General features: G+C 46.1%; 1 protein-coding gene across 1 annotated transcript in view; it reads right to left on the bottom strand.

The window, feature by feature from the left end:
* Nucleotides 1-1,667: 1,667 nt before the first annotated feature.
* Nucleotides 1,668-25,144, bottom strand: part of ddah1 (dimethylarginine dimethylaminohydrolase 1) — a 143,570-nt gene continuing 120,093 nt past the window's right edge. Inside the window, exons 5-6 of the mRNA XM_020499503.2 lie at nucleotides 19,517-19,660; nucleotides 1,668-5,550 (exon numbers count right to left, since the gene is read on the bottom strand). Coding sequence (XP_020355092.1) covers nucleotides 5,434-5,550; nucleotides 19,517-19,660 — 261 coding nt within the window. The 3' untranslated portion in view covers nucleotides 1,668-5,433. The remainder of the gene's footprint in view (nucleotides 5,551-19,516; nucleotides 19,661-25,144) is intronic.

Here is a 25,144-nt window from a genome sequence, read left to right as displayed (position 1 = left end):
AATTTGGCAGTACATACAACCAGCCACACAACTGCAGACTACGTGTATGGCGTTGTGTGGGCGAGCGGTTTGCTGATGTCAACGTTGTGAACAGAGTGCCCCATGCTGGCGATGGGGTTATGGTATGGGCAGGCATAAGGCACAGACAACAAACACAATAGCATTTTATTGGTGGCAATTTGAATGCACAAAAACACATTGCGAGACCCATTTCTTTAAGGTGTCTGTGACCAACAGATGTATATCTCTATTCCCAGTCATGTGAAATTAATAGATTAGGGCCTAAAGAATATTTAAATGGACTGATTTCCTTGTATGAACTGTAACTCAGTAAAAGCAATGAAATTGTTGCATGTTGCGTTTATATTTTTGTTCAGTATACACTTTTATACCTACAAAAAAGGGCCCTAAAATTCATAATCAAATAGCTTAATGATCCTTGGTATCCTAGGACCATCTTAAAACAATTTCATATAGTAGCTTAGTAGAACCCCGTCCTTCTAGATGGTAGTGGGGTGATTAGGCCGTGGCTCAGGTCCTTGATGATTTATTTATCATACTCAACGTGTTTTTATATATAAATAAAACCTAACAGATTTTCCATAAAATGTGTGCTCATGTTCCTCTTTGCAACCCTGAGTTGTGAAAGGCTTTTATAATTATTTTTCCCATGTACGACCACAATGTGGCGATATAACACTTCATTTTGAATGTGTGACGCAATTGACTGATTGGGCAGCCCAATCACTAGCTTGGTTTCCATCCAATTTGCGAGATTTTGAATCGAACATTCTAAAATCTGCCTAAAACAATATGTGCGTTTAAAAAAAGTTGTGTTTCCATCAAATTGACTTTTTGCGGATAAAAGTATATGTGTAATGACATAGTGCACATAAATACTTTTGCTGATAAATTCCCATGTACATCCCACTTCTGACACCAGTGTAATGAAAAAGCAAGGAGCGAACCCTCGATCTTCGTGCCCGAGGTCAGGCGCTTTATCGACTGTGCCGCAAAAGCATAGTCGATTTCCGCGCTTATAAACCCAGGGTCGTTACACTACATTCCGTACATTCTCAACTCCTGATGGTTTTGTCACAAAAACTGTTGGTTAGGATATATAGCAAACATGCGCTCTAGCCAACAGCTAGCAGATACAGTGCGGGTAGGCTATCTACATTATGATATTATTTGTATTTGTCAAACGTCAGCCAAGCACCGATCATCATGTTACCATAATAAGACCCTCGCGATATTTATTGGAAAGGTGTATCAAGCTCATCAACTTACACCTTCACCACCCTGTGAAGTGCTTCATCTTTTATGTAGCCTAATAAACTGCATGCTTTCCCGAGTCGTAGTGGGAGGACCACGCAAAATGTCTTCGCGTGACTCCAAGTTGACTTCGATATGATGGTTATTATATCAATATTTGCACATAAAGGTGCTTCCACCGCTATTTCTCGCATAATTAATAAAAACATCCCACCATGTCGAACGAGCAGTGTCTTTATATGAAATGGTACCGGCATATCCTGTTTGCTTCCATTAGCACGGTTGTGACTTTTTTCCTGCGTCAGGTAATTCATCCGCATGAAATGGTTGGATGGAAACCTGGTTAGTCTGCAGTATAAACCCATACAATGCACAATAAGTTAACCCTTCAATTTGATGTTAGAATGAAGTTTATTGTAGAAAGTGGATGAAAAGCTAAAATCAAGATGCAGTGTAAAAAGACTGAAATGGCTGACCGAGGCTTCCACACAACTTAACATCTACAATACACTAAAACCAAGAAACCTGAGAAAATGGACAATTCACAGCACTTCTATGGGATACACAGGGTCACTCAAAAGGTCCATCTTAAAATGTTATTGTAGTTTATGAGGAATTCAACCTAGGCTACCAGTGGAACACTTTCTCATGTGGAACAGCACATTATGTTGCTGGCAGTGGGAGCAGTACATTTATCAGTAATGAAAGTTGTCACCACCAATAGAAAAAAGGATAGATCAAGAAAAAAAATATTCAAATTGAAGGAAGATTGAATAGATTTGTATTTTGGGGACTTGATTTAAAATTCAGATTATCACAAGCAACAGCCAGTGTGATTGGTGGGATATTGTGATTATTCTAACTTTCAGCAGTAGGCTACAACTGCAGCAGGTGCTTTGGCCTCCATAAAAATTGTACATACCAAATTGCACCATATATATATATATAATGCACTACTTTTGACAAGGGTCCATAAGGCTCTGGTCAAAAGCATTGCACTATGTAGGGAATAGGGTGCAATTTGGGATGTAAACAGCCACTGACTGCGTCAGCTCTGGTCTGTGCTGGATACACAGCAACTATGGTATCATCAGTGGACCTGCCAAGGGCCTCCTGTAAAATATACTGCTAGTGTCACAAATTATGTTTTTTAACTGCAGGCCATTGCGCCCTTTTGCCAGACTGTATGATATCATTGTCATAAATTACCCCAGAAATGTGTATGAGGCAATAGCAGGGAAAGGGATCATGTATACATACATATATATACATATACATGAAGAGGGGGAGAGAATTATAGAGAGAACATTTTAAGAGAGAGTGAGTATTTACTGGCTTACAAGCCTCTCTTCCAAAATGAATTCTTTCCATGTTTCATCACAATGATTCTGCTCGCCCATTCCTGAACGGCCGCAGACTAGGCTATACATCACTCCAGGCCAGAGCACTGGACGTCACGCTGAGAGTCTCTAGCTGTGCTCCTTACTGCAAGACGTCACTTCCTTTGATGAAACAGTTTTCATCTGCATCAGATTATTAAGAAAGAAAAAGTAAAAAACGAAAGCAAACATTTTCAGGTTCTTTGCTCATCTGCCCCACTCTGCAATAGGCTTTGGTTGTGGATGCTGGTAGCCATCTGTATGTTCATAAACCTCTGCTGGAGATGTATACGCTCATGTCTGATGAGGCCGTTGGGAAGAGCTCCTTAACCATAGAAATAGAATTACTAGAATGGTGAAAAAGTCTGCACCCTCATATGTAGACTCCAGACTTGAATGGGAGATCCCGTTTTAGTATTTATACATGTATTTCTATGTCGTCAACAGACTTCAAAGATCTTACTAAAGGCTATCTATGCAATGTAAACACAGCAGGATAGATTAGAGGTGGTTAGTGGCGAGACCCTACTGAGTGTGTATCATCTCTCCAGCTGGAGGAACAGTCTCATGTTGATTTCCCAACATGCTCTCATACAGAAAGAGCATAACAGGAAGGAAGTACCAGGGTGAGTATCAGTAGTCAACACAGTGACAATGGGCTTAAAAAACTCAACAAAAACCATTGAAATCTGCTATAAAGGCTTCTTGACTAGAGTATAGAGCAGTAGTTATTTAAGCCACTTGGTTTTCGATGGAGGCACACAGCAGATTGAGGCATGTTAAAAGTTATGAGAGTATATCATGAGTAATGACAAGCCAATTGGTCATAATTAAACATACGTCACACAGTGTGCTCCGTCTTTTATAAAGTGGGCACAGCTTAGTTTAAGACAGGGTAGGAAATTCACTTTTACTTTGCATCCTTTGACATTTTATTTTCAGGGGAATTTTGTAGTTCATTTCCTACCCTGGGTTTGATTCTGAAGTCACAGAAATAACCCCTTGATCAGCCAGGTGGAATAACTAGCACCCCCCCCCCCCCCACTGCTAGTGATCCACTGGGGGGGGGGGGTGCTAGTTAGTGGGATCCCCCCCCACTGCTAGGGATCAATCAACATTCATGTCCAATAATAATACATTTTTAATCAACAATGATGTTGATAAAGTAAGAGAACTCAGGTCTCTATGGCAGACAGAGAGAACAAGCTCACTATTTATATTTGACTAAGATAAGGGCAATTCCACAGGGGATTATACTGAGACTCCGATTTGTCACTTTAAAATGTATGCCAAATAAAAACCATGGATTTCAAAGTTCAACAAACCATGCACCTCTATGCACAATGACTACTTTCAACAATTTACACAGTAAAAAAGTTAACATTTACCTTGAAAAACTATCCGTTTGCAAAGTTTGGGGACAGCATGACGGTTACTAAACTTTGTACCGGCACAGATTTTATTTTATACATTTACATTTGATACATTTTTGAATATCACAAACTTGGGGAGAAAAGGGGGTAAGGCGAAGGTCGAGAGCCGTGCGTCCTTCCTGAAACACGACCCTGCCAAGCCGCACTGCTCCTTAACCCAATGCTCACATAACCCGGAAGCCAGCCGCACCAATGTGTCAGAGGAAACACCGTACACCTGGCGACCGTGTCAGCGTGCATTGCGCCTGGTCTTCCACAGGAGTCGCTAGAGCACGATGGGACAAGGACAACCCAGTCGGCCAAACCCTTCAGCTAACCCAGACGACGCTGGGCCAATTGTGCACCGCCTCATGGGTCCCCCGGTCGCGGCCGGCTGTGACACATCCTGGTTTGATACCGATCGGTATCCACAGTTTTACCTGTAAATCTGCTTTTGTAAGATTTGGTGTGTAAATTGTTAAAAGTAGTCCTTGTGTATAGAGTTATGTGGTTCATTACACTTCTCAGTCAGTTTTTTGTTTGATATACATTTTAAAAGTGAAAAATCTGAGTCTCTGCGTAATTCCGTCACCATGGAATTGCCCATAACTAGGTAGATTTGATTTAATTCCTTTCTCCCCCTCAATACAAACGTATACTTGTTTGTTATGTGGCATGAATCATGATGAATTGAATCTAAAAATAAATAATTACAAATATGTATAGAGTAATCAGCAGTTGATTGTAAATATATTTGCGTTTTATATTCTTTATAAACCGGCTACTGCACTATGCATATAATGTACTAACTATACCGTAACATTATATAGCTCCACCTTCAAACCATTCTATGAAACAGACTGTCCTTTTTTACCTCTCCTGTGTTATAGTAGAAGTGGTTGTTTTTAAAGGGTTGTAAACATTGACCAGTAAGCAGAGGGATTGATTGACACATGAGCACTTTCAGAAGGTGGAGGGGGGTTGGTAACCTTGATGCCAATTTGTTTTCAGGGGCAAGACAGCAGAAACAGACTGGCCAGAAACAGACTTGCACCCAGGCTAGGTAGTTGGGGTCCTGAACCGGGCAAGGTAGTTGGGGTTCTGAACCGGGCAAGGTAGTTGGGGTTCTGAACCGGGCAAGGTGGCAGCAGTGGGCCGACCCTGCCCTGAGAGCAGATCTGGGTTCAAATACTATTTGAAATCAAATCAAATACTTTGTCTGTGCTTGATTGAGTTTGCCTGGTGTAATAATGGCCCAATAGTATAGTCCAAAACTGGCAAACCTGGCACATCAAAGTATGTGAACGATTTCAACTAGTATTTGAACCCAGGTCTGCCTGAGAGACCCCCAACGGAGCATGTTCAGATCAGACTTTGGCTTTCATGTTGATGAGAACAGAGCAGCAGGTGAGGGCTCCATCCACCTTCACCTTCTCCATGTTGGAAACTGGGATCAACATGTGGTCCTTGAGCTTCTCAAACACCTGGGGGAGAGAGAGTTGGGTAGAGAGAGAGAGGGATGGGGAGAGAGAGAGGGATGGGGAGAGAGAGAGAGAGAGGGATGGGGAGAGAGAGAGAGAGAGAGAGAGAGAGAGGGATGGGGAGAGAGAGAGAGGGATGGGGGAGAGAGAGAGAGGGATGGGGAGAGAGAGAGAGGGATAGGGAGAGAGAGGGAAGGGGTGGGGAGAGAGAGAGGGATGGGAGAGAGAGAGAGAGGGATAAGGAGAGAGAGAGCGAGAGAGAGAGAGGGGAATGGGGAGAGAGAGAGTGAGGGATGGGGAGAGAGAGAAGGATGGAGAGAGAGGGATGAGGGAGAGAGATAGGGGGGATGGGGAGAGAGAGGGATGGGGGAGAGAGAGAGGGGGATGGGGAGAGAGAGAGAGAGAGGGATGGGGAGAGAGCGAGAGGGGGAATGGGGAGAGAGAGTGAGATGGGGGAGAGAGAGAGGGGATGGGGTTGGAGAGAGAGAGAGAGGGGGATGGAGAGAGAGAGAGAGAGAGAGGGATGGGGAGAGAGAGAGAGGGGGGATGGGGAGAGAGAGAGAGGGAATGGGGAGAGAGAGAGAGGGATGGGGAGAGAGAGAGAGGGGGATGGGGAGAGAGAGAGGGGGGATGGGGAGAGCGAGCGAGAGAGGGATGGGTAGAGAGAGAGAGAGGGATGGGGAGAGAGAGAGGGATGGGGAGAGAGAGAGAGAGGCATGGGGAGAGAGAGAGGGATGGGGAGAGAGAGAGGGATGGGGAGAGAGAGAGAGGGATGGGGAGAGAGAGAGGGGGATGGGGAGAGCGAGCGAGAGAGGGATGGGTAGAGAGAGAGAGAGGGATGGGGGAGAGAGAGAGGGATGGGGAGAGAGAGAGAGGGGGATGGGGAGAGAGAGAGGGGGATGGGGAGAGCGAGCGAGAGAGGGATGGGTAGAGAGAGAGAGAGGGATGGGGAGAGAGAGAGGGATAGGGAGAGAGAGAGGGATGGGGAGAGAGAGAGAGAGGCATGGGGAGAGAGAGAGGGATGGGGAGAGAGAGAGGGATGGGAGAGAGAGAGAGGGATGGGGAGAGAGAGGGGGATGGGGGAGAGAGCGAGAGGGGGATGGGGAGAGAGAGAGGGATGGGGAGAGAGAGAGGGATGGGGAGAGAGAGAGGGATGGGGAGAGAGCGAGAGGGGGATGGGAGAGAGAGAGGATGGGGGAGAGAGAGAGGAATGGGGGGAGAGAGAGAGAGGATGGGGGGATAGAGAGAGAGGATGGGGAGAGGAGAGAGAGAGAGAGTGAGGGATGGGGAGAGAGAGAGAGGGATGGGGAGAGAGAGAGTGAGGGATGGGGAGAGAGAGAGAGGGATGGGAGAGAGAGAGAGGAATGGGAGAGAGAGAGAGAGAGGGTGGAGAGAGAGAGATAGGGATGGGGAGATAGAGAGAGAGCGAGAGAGAGGGAAGGGGAGAGAGAGAGAAAGGGGGATGGGGAGAGAGAGAGGGATGGGGAGAGAGAGCGAGCAAGAGAGAGAGGGATGGGTAGAGAGAGAGAGAGAGAGAGAGGGATGGGGAGAGAGAGAGAGAGAGGGATGGGGAGAGAGAGAGAGGGATGGGAGGAGAGAGAGAGGGATAGGGAGAGAGAGGGAAGGGGTGGGGAGAGAGAGAGGGATGGGAGAGAGAGAGAGAGGGATAAGGAGAGAGAGAGCGAGAGAGAGAGAGGGGAATGGGGAGAGAGAGAGTGAGGGATGGGGAGAGAGAGAAGGATGGAGAGAGAGGGATGAGGGAGAGAGAGAGAGGGGGGATGGGGAGAGAGAGGGATGGGGGAGAGAGAGAGGGGGATGGGGAGAGAGAGAGAGAGAGGGATGGGGAGGAGAGCGAGAGGGGGATGGGAGAGAGAGAGGAATGGGGGGAGAGAGAGAGAGGAATGGGGGGGATAGAGAGAGAGGGATGGGGAGAGAGAGAGAGAGTGAGGGATGGGGAGAGAGAGAGAGGGATGGGGAGAGAGAGTGAGGGATGGGGAGAGAGAGAGAGGGATGGGAGAGAGAGAGAGGAATGGGAGAGAGAGAGAGAGGGTGGAGAGAGAGAGATAGGGATGGGGAGATAGAGAGAGAGCGAGAGAGAGGGAAGGGGAGAGAGAGAGAGAAAGGGGGATGGGGAGAGAGAGAGGGATGGGGAGAGAGAGCGAGCAAGAGAGAGAGGGGATGGGTAGAGAGAGAGAGAGAGAGAGGGATGGGGAGAGAGAGAGAGAGAGAGGGATGGGGAGAGAGAGAGAGATATGGATAGGGATGGGGAGAGAGAGCGAGAGAGGGATGGGTAGAGAGAGAGAGAGGGATGGGGAGAGAGAGAGAGGGATGAGGAGAGAGAGAGAGAGGGATGAGGAGAGAGAGAGAGGGGGATGGGGAGAGAGAGAGGGGGATGGGGAGAGCGAGCGAGAGAGGGATGGGTAGAGAGAGAGAGGGATGGGGAGAGAGAGAGGGATAGGGAGAGAGAGAGGGATGGGGAGAGAGAGAGAGGCATGGGGAGAGAGAGAGGGATGGGGAGAGAGAGAGGGATGGTGAGAGAGAGAGAGGGATGGGAGAGAGAGGGGGATGGGGGAGAGAGCGAGAGGGGGATGGGGGAGAGAGAGAGGGATGGGGAGAGAGAGAGGGATGGGGAGAGAGAGAGGGATGGGGAGAGAGCGAGAGGGGGATGGGAGAGAGAGAGAGGAATGGGGGGAGAGAGAGAGAGGAATGGGGAGATAGAGAGAGAGGGATGGGGAGAGAGAGAGAGAGAGAGAGAGAGAGAGTGAGGGATGGGGAGAGAGAGAGAGGGATGGGGAGAGAGAGAGTGAGGGATGGGGAGAGAGAGAGAGGGAGGGATGGGGAGAGAGAGAGAGGGATGGGAGAGAGAGAGTGAGGGATGGGGAGAGAGAGAGAGGGATGGGAGAGAGAGAGAGAGGAATGGGAGAGAGAGAGAGAGAGAGAGGGTGGAGAGAGAGATAGGGATGGGGAGATAGAGAGAGAGCAAGAGAGAGGGAAGGGGAGAGAGAGAGAAAGGGGGATGGGGAGAGAGAGAGGGATGGGGAGAGAGAGCGAGCGAGAGAGAGAGGGATGGGTAGAGAGAGAGAGAGAGAGAGGGATGGGGAGAGAGAGAGAGAGAGGATGGGGAGAGAGAGAGAGATATGGATAGGGATGGGGAGAGAGAGGAAGAAAGGAAATTATTATTAAATAATATTGATATGCACCTCAGCTCAGCCTCTCCAGGACAAGTACAAATAATGGTCGCTCCTCAGACAATAGTTTGAACAACACTACAGACAATAGTTTGAACAACACTACAGACAATAGTTTGAACAACATTACCCACTAGAGAAGGTAGGAGTTGACTTTAGGTTACAGGCTTTGCTAATTTTACAATGATTTGGGAGCACTTACAAGGGATACAAATCTAAGGCATTAAGAATGAACATTTAGGTAGAGAAGAGTTCTCAAAAACGGAGTGAGAAATATTACGTAATCTCCAAAAACCCTCATAAAACAATGTGTCACCCTGTAGAGCCCCTCCAGAAGAAAACCACTGTTTTCCTAAGAGCCTTCCAAAGCCAGAATACTTCTCTCTCTCTCAGTTCAATTCAAAGAGGATTTATTGGCATGAAAAACACATGTTAACATTGCCAAAGCAAATGAAAGCAAAACACGAGAACAATCAGACATAAACAGTTAACATTACAAATGAAAGTTTCAAAATATCTCCCTCTCTCTCTGCCATATTAAAAGCCTGGGCTTGCACTACCATAGGGGCAACAAGCAACCCATCCAACTCTGGCATTCAGATTATCCAGCCATGATGCAAGAGGTCTTACTCTGGCCCTACTATAATCAATACGTAGAATCGGAATAAAGCCCATCAACCATGTGTAACCAATGTGAAACGGCTAGCTAGTTAGCGGTGGTGCGCACTAATAGCGTTTCAATCGGGTGACGTCACTCGCTCTGAGACCTTGAAGTAGTGGTTCCCCTTGCTCTGCAAGGGTCGTGGCTTTTGTGGAGCGATGGGTAACGATGCTTCGTGGGTGTCAGTTGTTGATGTGTGCAGAGGGTCCCTGGTTCGAGCCCGGGTAGGGGCGAGGGGACGGACTAAAGTTATACTGTTACACATGGGAGGGGAGTCATGAGGTCAGGGGGGACAAGCACTATAGCCAAACTCCTCCACAACATCACTAAATCTGTTCCCTTTTCTACGTCTGTCTGTCTGTCTGTCTGTCTGTCTGTCTGTCTGTCTGTCTGTCTGTCTGTCTGTCTGTCTGTCTGTCTGTCTGTCTGTCTGTCTGTCTGTCTGTCTGTCTGTCTGTCTGTCTGTCTGTCTGTCTGTCTGTCTGTCTGTCTGTCTGTCTGTCTGTCTGTCTGTCTGTCTGTCTGTCTGTCTGTCTGTCTGTCTGTCTGTCTGTCTGTCTGTCTGTCTGTCTGTCTGTCTGTCTGTCTCTTTCTCAAGTGTTTCTGTTTTTATGGCAGCGAGTCTGTGCTTTCCAGCTGCGTTCTTATAACTGTGGTTGACTTCTTTATCTCTGCTCAGCTTATGTGACAGTCACCACCCCAGACCCTAAAGTCACCCCCCCCCCCCACCCTCTCCCATGACCTTCTGCCTTTGTTATGTAACATTGCTAAAAAATAGCTGGAGACAGTTTTTGGGACAAGAATGTTTAGTGTTTATAGAGTTAGAAAGCAGAGCAGCTTTGCAGGCAGAGTGAGTATCAGGGGACTGCTGTCTGTCTGTCTGTCTGTCTGTCTGTCTGTCTGTCTGTCTGTCTGTCTGTCTGTCTGTCTGTCTGTCTCTGTCTGTCTGTCTGTCTGTCTGTCTGTCTGTCTGTCTGTCTGTCTGTCTGTCTGTCTGTCTGTCTGTCTGCCTGTCTGTCTGTCTGTCTCTCTCTCTGTCTGTCTGTCTGTCTGTCTGTCTGTCTGTCTGTCTGTCTGTCTGTCTGTCTGTCTGTCTGTCTGTCTGTCTGTCTGTCTCTCTGTCTGTCTGTCTGTCTCTCCGTCTCTCTCTCCGTCTCTCTCTCTGTCTGTCTGTCTTTTCTTGTGGCAATAAGTCACAAATCTTGCTGCTGTGACGGCACACTGGTATTTCACCCAATAGATAAGGGAGTTTATCAAAATTTGATTTGTTTTCTAATTCTATATTTTTATATACAGTTGAAGTGTGAAGTTTACATACACCTTAGACAAATACATTTAAACTCAGTTTTTCACAATTCCTGACATTTAATCCTAGTAAAAATTACCTGTCTTAGGTCAGTTAGGATCACCACTTTATTTTAAGAATGTGAAATGTCAGAATAATAGTAGAGATAACGATTTATTTCAGCTTTATTTCTTTCATCACATTCCCAGTGTGTCAGAAGTTTGCATACACTCAATTAGTATTTGGTAGCATTGCCTTTAAATTGTTAAACTTGGGTCAAACGTTTTGGGTAGCCTTCCACAAGTTTCCCACAATAAGTTGGGTGAATTTTGGCCCATTCCTCCTGACAGAGCTGGTGTAACTGAGTCAGGTTTGTAGGCCTCCTTGCTCGCACACGCCTTTTACTTTCTGCCCACAAATCTTCTATGGGATTGAGGTCAGTTCTTTGTGATGGCCACTCCAATACCTTGACTTTGTTGTCCTTAAGCCATTTTGTCACAACTTTGGAAGTATGCTTGGGGTCATTGTCCATTTGGAAGACCCATTTGCGACCTAGCTTTAACTTCCTGACTGATGGCTTGAGATGTTGCTTCAATATATCCACATCATTTTCCTCTCACATGATGCCATCTATTTTGTGAAGTGCACCAGTCCCTCCTGCAGCAAAGCATCTCACAACAAGATGCTGCCACCCCGTGCTTCACGGTTGGGATGGTGTGTTCGGCTTGCAAGCCTCCCCATTTTTCCTCCAAACATAATGATGGTCATTATGACCAAACATTTCTATTTTTGTTTCATCAGACCAAAGGACATTTCTCCAAAAAGTCCGATCTTTGTCAGTTGCAAACTGTAGCTTGGCTTTTTTATGGCGGTTTTGGAGCAGTGATTTCTTCCTTGCTGAGCGGCCTTTCAGGTTATGTCGATATAGGACGTGTTTTACTGTGGATATAGATTATTTTGTACCTGTTTCCTCCAGCATCTTCACAAGGTCGTTTGCTGTTGTACTGGGATTGATTTTCACTTTTCGCACCAAAGTACTTCACCTCTAGGAGACAGAACGCGTCTCCTTCCTGAGAGATATGACGGCTACGTGGTCCCATGGTGTTTATACTTGCGTACTATTGTTTGTACAGATGAACGTGGTACCTTCAGGTCATTGGAAATTGCTCCCAAGGACGAACCAGACTTGTGGAAGTCTACAATTTTTTTCCCCTGAGGTCTTGGATGATTTCTTTTAATTTTTCCCATGAGGTCAAGTAAAGAGGCACTGAATTTGAAGGTAGGTCTTGAAATACATCCACAGGTACACCTCCAATTGACTCAAATGATGTCAATTAGCCTATCAGAAGCTTCTAAAGCTATGACATCATTTTCTGTAACTTTCCAACCTGTTTAAATGCACAGTCAACTTAGTGTATGTAAACTTCTGACCCACTGGAATTGTGATACAATGAATTATAACTGTAATAATCTGTCTGTAAACAATTTTTGAAAAAATTGCTTGTGTCATGCACAAAGTAGATGTCCTAACCGACTTGCCAAAACTATAGTTTATTAACAAGAAATTTGTGGAGTGGTTTAAACATTTGTTTTCATGACTCCAACCTAAGTGTACAGTGGGGCAAAAAAGTATTTAGTCAGCCACCAATTGTGCAAGTTCTCCCACTTAAAAATATGAGAGAGGCCTGTAATTTTTTATCATAGTCACACTTCAACTATGACAGACAAAATGAGAAAATAAATCCAGAAAATCACATTGTAGGATTTTTTATGAATTTATTTGTAAATTATGGTGGAAAATAAGTATTTGGTCAATAACAAAAGTTTATCTCAATACTTTGTTATATACCCTTTGTTGGCAATGACAGAGGTCAAAGTTTTCTGTAAGTCTTCACAAGGTTTTCACACACTGTTGCTGGTATTTTGGCCCATTCCTCCATGCAGATCTCCTCTAGAGCAGTGATGTTTTGGGGCTGTTGCTGGGCAACACGGACTTTCAACTCCATCCAAAGATTTTCTATGGGGTTGAGATCTGGAGACTGGCTAGGCCACTCCAGGACCTTGAAATGCTTCTTACGAAGCCACTCCTTCCTTCCCTGGGCGGTGTGTTTGGGATCATTGTCATGCTGAAAGACCCAGCCACGTTTCATCTTCAATGCCCTTGCTGATGGAAGGAGGTTTTCACTCAAAATCTCACAATACATGGCCCCATTCATTCTTTCCTTTACACGGATCAGTCGTCCTGGTCCCTTTGCAGAAAAACAGCCCCAAAGCATGATGTTTCCACCCCCATGCTTCACAGTAGGTATGGTGTTCTTTGGATGCAACTCAGCATTCTTTGTCCTCCAAACACGACGAGTTGAGTTTTTACCAAAAAGTTATATTTTGGTTTCATCTGACCATATGACATTCTCCCAATCTTCTTCTGGATCATCCAAATGCTCTCTAGCAAACTTCAGACGGGCCTGGACATGTACTGGCTTAAGCAAGGGGACACGTCTGGCACTGCAGGATTTGAGTCCCTGGCAGCGTAGTGTGTTACTGATGGTAGGCTTTGTTACTTTGGTCCCAGATCTCTGCAGGTCATTCACTAGGTCCCCTGTGTGGTTCTGCGATTTTTGCTCACCGTTCTTGTGATCATTTTGACCCCACGGGGTGAGATCTTGCGTGGAGCCCCAGATCGAGGGAGATTATCAGTGGTCTTGCATGTCTTCCATTTCCTAATAATTGCTCCCACAGTTGATTTCTTCAAACCAAGCTGCTTACCTATTGCAGATTCAGTCTTCCCAGCCTGGTGCAGGTCTGCAATTTTGTTTCTGGTGTCCTTTGACAGCTCTTTGGTCTTGGCCATAGTGGAGTTTGGAGTGTGACTGTTTGAGGTTGTGGACAGGTGTCTTTTATACTGATAACAAGTTCAAACAGGTGCCATTAATACAGGTAACAAGTGGAGGACAGAGGAGCCTCTTAAAGAAGAAGTTACAGGTCTGTGAGAGACAGAAATCTTGCTTGTTTGTCAGTGACCAAATACTTATTTTCCACCATAATTTGCAAATAAATTCATAAAAAAAATTTTTTCTCATTTTGTCTGTCATAGTTGAAGTGTACCTATGATGAAAATTACAGGCCTCTCTCATCTTTTTAAGTGGGAGAACTTGCACAATTGGTGGCTGACTAAATACTTTCCCCCCCCACTGTATGTAAACTTCTGACTTCACCTGTAGATGTGATGTTCAATCATGCTGCTTTTGAAATATATAGAGAAAAAGAGAGAGAGTGAGTGTGTGTATTTGTGTGTGTGTGTTTACATGGAACTGTGTCTGAGACACAGAGATGTATCCCTATGGTCTGACACCACTGAATATTGGGATTCCAACACCTCTACATGAATGATTCTTCATCACACAGCTGGTGCTCAGAGGCAGAAAGTGTCCCAAGTTTCCATCCAGGACACATATGAATACACACGTCCCCACAGTGCAAGATGGCGTAGCAGTAGGTCGTCCTGTCCTGTCGTGTCCCTGTATATATCGTTTATTTTTATTTTTTTACATATTTTCTCCACATATCTCTTTGAAAACATTTTGCTAAACCCTAAGCTTCCAAATACTCTCCTGCAACCCGACTCACCCAATGTAGCTATTTTTCCTAAAGTATTTATATTTACTTCGGGACCCCTCAACTGAAGCTAGCCAGCTAACCAGCGGGTATGCTAGCGGTCTCTAGCTAACCGGTCATCAGCTAACCTGTAGTTCGGAAAGCTCTCGCCTGTTCGTACAACGCGACTTTAACCAGAGCACAATGGACCTATTTATTTTTCATCCCCGGATTCCCACCGCAAACGGAACATCTTTCAGCTGGATTTTTCAGCAACTAGCTATCTAGCTAAACCGCAACCTCGGATTACTCCTGGCTAGCGTTTCCACCCACTTAGCTTGAAGCTAGCCCGGCCGTAGCACCTGTGCTACTCCTGAGCTACAATACCCGGGCCCACGACCGGTCTACCGATGTCATCGCATGAAGAGGAATAAACAGACTCACCCCATCGCGACGTCCCCCAAAGGCTAACTCTCTAGCCCTCGCTATCTCCCTGCTTGCTAATTCGGCCTGCTAACTGCTAGCTTGTCCAGCTCCGGCCCGCTAACTGCTACCTTGTCTAGCCCGGGCCTACAAACTGTTAGCTTGTTAGCACAGGCCTGCTAACCGCCTGAATCGCCGCGTCTCAAACGCTCACCGGACCCATATTTACTTTCTATCTCTTTTGACTTTTAATTTGTTTATACCTTCCGGAAACCTGCCTCACCCAATGTGATACGGAATCGCTATTATTTTTTATTTATTTTTAGAACACACTCAAGAACCTCCAGAAGCTAACCAGCTAACTAGCTACAAGCTATTTAGTCATTGTTAGTCTTTTTTTAACCTGGATAACACTCGCCAGGCCAGCTTCCCTGCCCCATCCACCGCTGCCCCCTGGACACTGATCTCTTGGCTACATAGCTGATGCACGCTGGACTGTCCATTAATCACGGTACTCCATTCTGCTTGTTTGTTCTATCTGTTGGCCCCGTTGCCTAGTCTACGCCATTTTACCTGCTGTTGTTGTGCTAGCTGATTAGCTGTTGTCTCACCTACTGTTTTAGCTAGCTTTCCCAATTCAACACCTGTGATTACTGTATGCCTCGCTGTATGTCTCTCTCAAATGTCAATATGCCTTGTATACTGTTGTTCAGGTTAGTTATCATTGTTTTAGTTCACAATGGAGCCCCTAGTTCCACTCTTCACGCCCCTGATAACTCCTTTGTCCCACCTCCCACACATGCGGTGACCTCACCCATTACTACCAGCATGTCCAGAGATACAACCTCCCTCATCATCACCCAGTGCCTGGGCTTACCTCCGCTGTACCCGCACCCCACCATACCCCTGTCTGCGCATTATGCCCTGAATATATTCTACCATGCCCAGAAACCTGCTCCTCTTATTCTCTGTCCCCAACGCTCTAGGCGACCAGTTTTGATAGCCTTTAGCCGCACCCTCATACTACTCCTTCTCTGTTCCGCGGGTGATGTGGAGGTAAACCCAGGCCCTGCATGTCCCCAGGCACCCTCATTTGTTGACTTCTGTGATCGAAAAAGCCTTGGTTTCATGCATGTCAACATCAGAAGCCTCCTCCCTAAGTTTGTTTTACTCACTGCTTTAGCACACTCTGCTAACCCTGATGTCCTTGCTGTGTCTGAATCCTGGCTCAGGAAGGCCACCAAAAATTCAGAGATTTCCATACCCAACTATAACATCTTCCGTCAAGATAGAACTGCCAAAGGGGGCGGAGTTGCAGTTTACTGCAGAGATAGCCTGCAAAGTAATGTCATACTTTCCAGGTCCATACCCAAACAGTTCGAACTACTAATTTTGAAAATTACTCTCTCCAGAAATAAGTCTCTCACGGTTGCCACCTGCTACCGACCCCCCTCAGCTCCCAGCTGTGCCCTGGACACCATTTGTGAATTGATCGCCCCCCATCTAGCTTCAGAGTTTGTTCTGTTAGGTGACCTAAACTGGGATATGCTTAACACCTCGCCAGTCCTACAATCTAAGCTAGATGCCCTCAATCTCACACAAATCATCAAGGAACCCACCAGGTACAACCCTAACTCTGTAAACAAGGGCACCCTCATAGACGTCATCCTGACCAACTGGCCCTCCAAATACACCTCCGCTGTCTTCAACCAGGATCTCAGCGATCACTGCCTCATTGCCTGTATCCGCTACGGAGCCGCAGTCAAACAACCACCCCTCATCACTGTCAAACGCTCCCTAAAACACTTCTGTGAGCAGGCCTTTCTAATCGACCTGGCCCGGGTATCCTGGAAGGACATCGACCTCATCCCGTCAGTTGAGGATGCCTGGTCATTCTTTAAAAATAACTTCCTCACCATTTTAGATAAGCATGCTCCGTTCAAAAAATGCAGAACTAAGAACAGATACAGCCCTTGGTTCACCCCAGACCTGACGGCCCTCGACCAGCACAAAAACATCATGTGGCGGACTGCAATAGCATCGAATAGTCCCCGTGATATGCAACTGTTCAGGGAAGTCCGGAACCAATACACGCAGTCAGTCAGGAAAGCTAAGGCCAGCTTCTTCAGGCAGAAGTTTGCATCCTGTAGCTCCAACTCCAAAAAGTTCTGGGACACCGTGAAGTCCATGGAGAACAAGAGCACCTCCTCCCAGCTGCCCACTGCACTGAGGCTAGGTAACACGGTCACCACTGATAAATCCATGATTATCGAAAACTTCAATAAGCATTTCTCAACGGCTGGCCATGCCTTCCGCCTGGCTACTTCAACCTCGGCCAACAGCTCCGCCCCCCCCGCAGCTCCTCGCCCAAGCCTCTCCAGGTTCTCCTTTAACCAAATCCAGATAGCAGATGTTCTGAAAGAGCTGCAAAACCTGGACCCGTACAAATCAGCTGGGCTTGACAATCTGGACCCTCTATTTCTGAAACTATCTGCCACCATCTGCCTTTCATATCGTCTGAGATCCCCAAGGATTGGAAAGCTGCCGCAGTCATCCCCCTCTTCAAAGGGGGAGACACCCTGGACCCAAACTGTTACAGACCTATATCCATCTTGCCCTGCCTATCTAAGGTCTTCGAAAGCCAAGTCAACAAACAGGTCACTGACCATCTCGAATCCCACCGCACCTTCTCCGCTGTGCAATCTGGTTTCTGAGCCGGTCATGGGTGCACCTCAGCCACACTCAAGGTACTCAACGATATCATAACCGCCATCGATAAAAGACAGTACTGTGCAGCCGTCTTCATCGACCTTGCCAAGGCTTTCGACTCTGTCAATCACCATATTCTTATCGGCAGACTCAGGAGCCTCGGTTTTTCGGATGACTGCCTTGCCTGGTTCACCAATTACTTTGCAGACAGAGTTCAGTGCGTCAAATCGGAGGGCATGCTGTCTGGTCCTCTGACAGTCTCTATGGGGGTGCCACAGGGTTCAATTCTCGGGCCGACTCTTTTCTCTGTGTATATCAATGATGTTGCTCTTGCTGCGGGCGATTCCCTGATCCACCTCTACGCAGACGACACCATTCTATATACCTTCGGCCCGTCTTTGGACACTGTGCTATCTAACCTCCAAACAAGCTTCAATGCCATACAACACTCCTTCCGTGGCCTCCAACTGCTCTTAAACGCTAGTAAAACCAAATGCATGCTTTTCAACCGGTCGCTGCCTGCACCCGCATGCCCGACTAGCATCACCACCCTGGATGGTTCCGACCTAGAATATGTGGACGTCTATAAGTACCTAGGTGTCTGGCTAGACTGCAAACTCTCCTTCCAGACTCATATCAAACATCTCCAATCGAAAATCAAATCAAGAGTCGGCTTTCTATTCCGCAACAAAGCCTCCTTCACTCACGCCGCCAAGCTTACCCTAGTAAAACTGACTATCCTACCGATCCTCGACTTCGGCGATGTCATCTACAAAATGGCTTCCAACACTCTACTCAGCAAACTGGATGCAGTCTATCACAGTGCCATCCGTTTCGTCACTAAAGCACCTTATACCACCCACCACTGCGACTTGTATGCTCTAGTCGGCTGGCCCTCGCTACATATTCGTCGCCAGACCCACTGGCTCCAGGTCATCTACAAGTCCATGCTAGGTAAAGCTCCGCCTTATCTCAGCTCACTGGTCACGATGGCAACACCCATCCGTAGCACGCGCTCCAGCAGGTGTATCTCACTGATCATCCCTAAAGCCAACACCTCATTTGGCCGCCTTTCGTTCCAGTACTCTGCTGCCTGTGACTGGAACGAATTGCAAAAATCGCTGAAGTTGGAGACTTTTATCTCCCTCACCAACTTCAAACATCAGCTATCTGAGCGGCTAACCGATCGCTGCAGCTGTACATAGTCTATTGGTAAATAGCCCACCCTTTCTCACCTACCTCATCCCCATACTGTTTTTATTTATTCACTTTTCTGCTCTTTTGCACACCAATATCTCTACCTGTACATGACCATCTGATCATTCATCACTCCAGTGTTAATCTGCAAAATTGTAATTATTTGCCTACCTCCTCATGCCTTTTGCACACATTGTATATAGACTCCCCCTTTGGTTTCTACTGTGTTATTGACTTGTTAATTGTTTACTCCATGTGTAACTCTTTGTTGTCTGCTCACACTGCTACGCTTTATCTTGGCCAGGTCGCAGTTGCAAATGAGAACTTGTTCTCAACTAGCCTACCTAGTTAAATAAAGGTGTTCTCAACTAGCCTACCTAGTTAAATAAAGGTGTTCTCAACTAGCCTACCTGGTTAAATAAAGGTGAAAGAAAAAAAAGAAAAAAAAACTGTGGTCTGATACAGGAAAGAGAGGCAGTCACTCTGATTTTATAATGTTTGGCTTGAATTTCCCTTCAGCCAATCCTCAAGGAAAATATAATAGTCAGCCTTTGGACAACGGTTCCAAATCCAAAGAGACATATTTCAATAAACGGTTTGTACTAAAAATAAATGTTCAAGTTTGGGTTTTAACCACAGAGTACATTTGAGGTGTTGGAGCTGTCTGTGCAGATTGCAGGGTGTTGGTGATGTGGTAACCAGGAGCCCAGAGTGAGTTACTGTGTAGTGACACTGAGGAATGTAAATGACATGGCTCATCCTCAACCATGCCTTACCGCTACAGAGACAATAACATTCACTGCTACCATACGAGCTGATATCCAAGAGTCACAGAGTGTTTGTTAGTGTATGCGTGCATGTGAATATGTGTGTATACTGTACGTATGTGTGTGTGTGTGTGTGTTTGCTCACCTTGGCACTCTCTGGGAACTCCTCTGGGGTGCAGTGTAACAGCACATGACCTTTGCCAGGGAGGTTCATGTAGATGGTGTTGGCTGCAATGTCATCAGGCACTGTCAGCTTGTCATAACGATGGTCACTCATCTGCTGCATGATCTATAGACACAAAGGAAGACAGATGGATGGTAAGCTATGAGGGACACAGCACCACGGTCAAAGTTCCCTCCTATACTCCCCCTAAAACTCTCTGGTGTTTGTAGATCTGTAAGGTGTAAGGAATATGGTGGGAGCTCCACCACTACACTGCTATACCTTTCCAGGCAAACAATGAAGGGTTAGGTCCAAGGAGGAGGGGTAGGGAGCATATAGGCAAAATAGAACCAGACCCAGCTGTTCCTGCCCACTCAAGTTCTAAACTCCAAACGTCTATCTGGGCGACTGAGCCTTAATGGAGAACACAGACAGGGACAGACAGACAGACTGACTGACATTCTTCCACAGCAGATGTCATGTAATTGATGTGATCTGCCGAGTCGGGGTTGGGGGGAGAAGGAGCAATGAGGATGTTATGACCTGCATGCAGAGCAGGTGTGTGTGTCTCCAAAATGTTTACGACCTGAACATCTGTGGATGCCTTAGAGAAGTAGGAGGAAGGAGAATGAAAGTAAACCAAACAACATTGAAAAGGTATTTTCACAAGTGGAGCATGAGATCTCCCCCAGGATAAGAAAAGTTGATTTAACCAGGGTCAGATCCTCCTCCTGTCATACTCTCCTTTCCACTCAACTGTTTTGTCCATCCTGTCATCTCTTCTCCCTCCTCTCATCCCTCCTCTTCTCCTTCCTCTCATCCTCCTCTTCTCCCTCCTTTCATCCCTCCTCTTCTCCCTCCTCTCATCCCTCCTCTCATCCCTTCTGCTCTGCTCTCCTTTTTTATATCATGCAGAGAGAGAAAGGTTGAGCTGGCGTGTGTGTGTCTGTGTGTGTGTGTCTCTGTGTGTGTCATCCTATTTTTCTAACTTAATTGAAGAAAATAAGAACAATCCGAAATTCCTTTTTGATACTGTCGCAAAGCTAACTAAAAAGCAGCATTCCCCAAGAGAGGATGACTTCCACTTTAGCAGTGATAAATTCATGAACTTCTTTGAGGAAAAGATTATGATTATTAGAAAGCAAATTACGGACTCCTCTTTAAATCTGCATATTCCTTCAAATCTCAGTTGTCCTGAGTCTGCACAACTCTCCCAGGACCTAGGATCAAGAGAGACGCTCAAGTGTTTTAGTAATATATCTCTTGACACAATGATGAAAATAATCATGGCCTCTAAACCTTCAAGCTGCATACTGGACCCTATTCCAACTAAACTACTGAAAGAGCTGCTTCCTGTGCTTGGCCCTCCTATGTTGAACATAATAAACGGCTCTCTATCCACCGGATGTGTACCAAACTCACTAAAAGTGGCAGTCATAAAGCCTCTCTTGAAAAAGCCAAACCTTGATCCAGAAAATATAAAAAACTATCGGCCTATATCGAATCTTCCATTCCTCTCAACATTTTTAGAAAAGGCTGTTGCGCAGCAACTTACTGCCTTCCTGAAGACAAACAATGTATATGAAATGCTTCAGTCTGGTTGTAGACCCCATCATAGCACTGAGACGGCACTTGTGAAGGTGGTAAATTACATTTTAATGGCATCGGACCGAGGCTCTGCATCTGTCCTCGTGCTCCTAGACCTTAGTGCTGCTTTTGATACCATCGATCACCACATTCTTTTGGAGAGATTGGAAACCCAAATTGGTCTACATGGACAAGTTCTGGCCTGGTTTAGATCTTATCTGTCGGAAAGATATCAGTTTGTCTCTGTGAATGGTTTGTCCTCTGACAAATCAACTGTAAATTTCGGTGTTCCTCAAGGTTCCGTTTTAGGACCACTATTGTTTTCACTATATATTTTACCTCTTGGGGATGTTATTCGAAAACATAATGTTAACTTTCACTGCTATGCGGATGACACACAGCTGTACATTTCAATGAAACATGGTGAAGCCCCAAAATTGCCCTTGCTAGAAGCATGTGTTTCAGACATAAGTAAGTGGATGGCTGCAAACTTTCTACTTTTAAACTCGGACAAAACAGAGATGCTTGTTCTAGGTCCCAAGAAACAAAGAGATCTTCTGTTGAATCTGACAATTAATCTTAATGGTTGTACAGTCGTCTCAAATAAAACTGTGAAGGACCTCGGCGTTACTCTGGACCCTGATCTCTCTTTTGAAGAACATATCAAGACCATTTCAAGGACAGCCTTTTTCCATCTACGTAACATTGCAAAAATCAGAAGCTTTCTGTCCAAAAATGATGCAGAAAAATTTATCCATGCTTTTGTCACTTCTAGATTAGACTACTGCAATGCTCTACTTTCCGGCTAAAGCACTAAATAAACTTCAGTTGGTGCTAAATACGGCTGCTAGAATCCTGACTAGAACCAAAAAAATTGATCATATTACTCCAGTGCTAGCCTCTCTACACTGGCTTCCTGTCAAAGCAAGGGCTGATTTCAAGGTTTTACTGCTAACCTACAAAGCATTACATGGGCTTGCTCCTACCTATCTCTCTGATTTGGTCCTGCCGTACATACCTACACGTACGCTACGGTCACAAGACGCGGGCCTCCTAATTGTCCCTAGAATTTCTAAGCAAACAGCTGGAGGCAGGGCTTTCTCCTATAGAGCTCCATTTTTATGGAACGGTCTGCCTACCCATGTCAGAGACGCAAACTCGGTCTCAACCTTTAAGTCTTTACTGAAGACTCATCTCTTCAGTGGGTCATATGATTGAGTGTAGTCTGGCCCAGGAGTGGGAAGGTGAACGGAAAGGCTCTGGAGCAACGAACCGCCCTTGCTGTCTCTGCCTGGCCGGTTCCACTCTTTCCACTGGGATTCTCTGCCTCTAACCCTATTACAGGGGCTGAGTCACTGGCTTACTGGGGCTCCCTCATGCCGTCCCTGGAAGGGGTGCGTCACCTGAGTGGGTTGATTCACTGATGTGGTCATCCTGTCTGGGTTGGCGCCCCCCCTTGGGTTGTGCCATGGCGGAGATCTTTGTGGGCTATACTCGGCCCTGTCTCAGGATGGTAAGTTGGTGGTTGAAGATATCCCTCTAGTGGTGTGGGGGCTGTGCTTTGGCAAAGTGGGTGGGGTTATATCCTTCCTGTTTGGCCCTGTCCGGGGGTGTCCTCGGACGGGGCCACAGTGTCTCCTGACCCCTCCTGTCTCAGCCTCCAGTATTTATGCTGCAGTAGTTTATGTGTCGGGGGGCTAGGGTCAGTTTGTTATATCTGGAGTACTTCTTCTGTCCTATTCGGTGTCCTGTGTGAATCTAAGTGTGCGTTCTCTAATTCTCTCTTTCTCTCTCTCGGAGGACCTGAGCCCTAGGACCATGCCCCAGGACTACCTGACATGATGACTCCTTGCTGTCCCCAGTCCACCTGGCCGTGCTGCTGCTCCAGTTTCAACTGTTCTGCCTTATTATTATACGTGTGTGTGTCTCTGTGTGTGTGAGTGAGGAGAGTTAGTGTTAGATGAGTGTTTGTGGTGTTTATCCATGATACATCTATCAACCCCTCACAGTGCTCCATGTGTCTATGTGGTTTATAATGTGAACAATGGGCTTTGTGGCTCGACCTGTTCACACATTCCACTCTAGCTTTGGTTTGACTGATGCATGTGTGTGTGAGTATATGTGTGTGTGTGTTAGAGACAGAGAGTGTGTGTGTGTGCAAAGTGTATGGTGTTTGAGTGTGTGTGTGTGTGTGTATCACCCAGATCTGCTAGTCTAGAGCGTGGCCGGCTCTGCCCGGCTGGGCCCGACTGGGGGACAGAGTAACTATTAACACCTCGGGTCATGTCTGGTGTGTTGCATCATCGCAGTGGTCCTAAATGAAAACATGTCTATGTGCGTGACCGCGAACGCTCTCCTTTACAAACAGGAGGATTAGCTGTATGCCTGTAGTGAGAGACACCATACTGATCAGCCTTCACTAAGTCTGTTTTAAAATAGTCATTTTCTCTTCTCTCAAATCCATACTGGACACCGACCCATTCTGGGTGCCAATATTTTTTATTTATTTCACCTTTATTTAACCAGGTAGGCTAGTTGAGAATAAGTTCTCATTTGCAACTGCAACCTGGCCAAGATCAAGCAAAGCAGTTTGACACATACAACAACACAGAGTTACACATGGAATAAACAAACATACAATCAATAATACAGTAGAAAAAAATCCATGTGCAAATGAGGTAGGATAAGAGGTAAGGCAATAAATAGGCCATAGTGGCGAAGTAATTACAATTTAGTAATTAAACACTGGAATGGTAGAATGTGCAGAAGATGAATGTGAAAGTAGAGATACTGGGGTGCAAAGGAGAAAGATAAATAAATAAATACAGTATGGGGATGAGGTAGATTGGATGGGCTATTTACAGATGAGCTATGTACAGGTGCAGTGATCTGTGAGCTGCTCTGACAGCTGGTGCTTAAAGCTAGTGATGGAGGTAAGAGTCTCCAGCTTTAATGATTTTTGCAGTTCGTTCCAGTCATTGGCAGCAGAGAACTGGAAGGAGAGGCAGCCAAAGGAAGAATTGGCTTTGGAGATGACCAGTGAGATATACAGTGGGGCAAAAAAGTATTTAGTCAGCCACCAACTGTGCAAGTTCTCCCACTTAAAAAGATGAGAGGCCTGTAATTTTCATCATAGGTACACTTCAACTATGACAGACAAAATGAGAAAGAAAATCCAGAAAATCACATTGTAGGAGTTTTTATGAATTTATTTGCAAATTATGGTGGAAAATAAGTATTTGGTCAAGAACAAAAGTTTAACTCTATACGAGAATTGAGCCCTGTGGCACCCCCATAGAAACTGCCAGAGGTCCGGACAACAGGCCCTCCGATTTGACACACTGAACTCTATCAGAGAAGTAGTTGGTGAACCAGGCGAGGCAATCATTTGAGAAACCAAGGCTGTCGAGTCTGCCGATAAGAATGTGCTGATTGACAGAGTCGAAAGCCTTAGCCAGGACGATGAATACGGCTGCACAGTAATGTCTCTTATCGATGGCAGTTATGATATTGTTTAGGACCTTGAGCGAGGCTGAGGTGCACCCATGACCAGCTCTGAAACCAGATTGCATAGTGGAGAAGGTATGGTGGGATTCGAAATGGTCGGTAATCTGTTTGTTAACTTGGCTTTCGAAGACCATAGAAAGGCAGGGTAGAATAGATATAGGTCTGTAGCAGTTTGGGTCTAGAATGTCTCCCCCTTTGAAGAGGGGGATGACCACGGCAGCTTTCCAATCTATGGGAATCTCAGATGATACGAAAGAGGTTGAACAGGATAGTAATAGGGAATGCAACAATTTCAGCAGTTAATTCTAGAAAGAGTGGGTCCAGATTGTATATCCCAGCTGATTTGTAGGGGTCCAGATTTTGCAGTTCTTTCATCAGCTATCTGGATTTGGGTGAAGGAGAAGTGGGGGAGGTTGGGGCAAGTTGCTGTGGGGAGCGCAGGGCTGTTGACCGGGGTAGGGGTAGCCAGGTGGAAAGCATGGCCAAACGTAGAAAAATGCTTATTGAAATGATCAA

This window comes from Oncorhynchus kisutch, linkage group LG13, assembly GCF_002021735.2.
Source record: "Oncorhynchus kisutch isolate 150728-3 linkage group LG13, Okis_V2, whole genome shotgun sequence".
In the NCBI taxonomy this organism is placed as follows: Eukaryota; Metazoa; Chordata; class Actinopteri; order Salmoniformes; family Salmonidae; genus Oncorhynchus; species Oncorhynchus kisutch.
The sequence above is the reverse complement of the archived record's forward strand: the minus strand, read 5'-3'. Positions and strand labels throughout refer to the sequence as shown.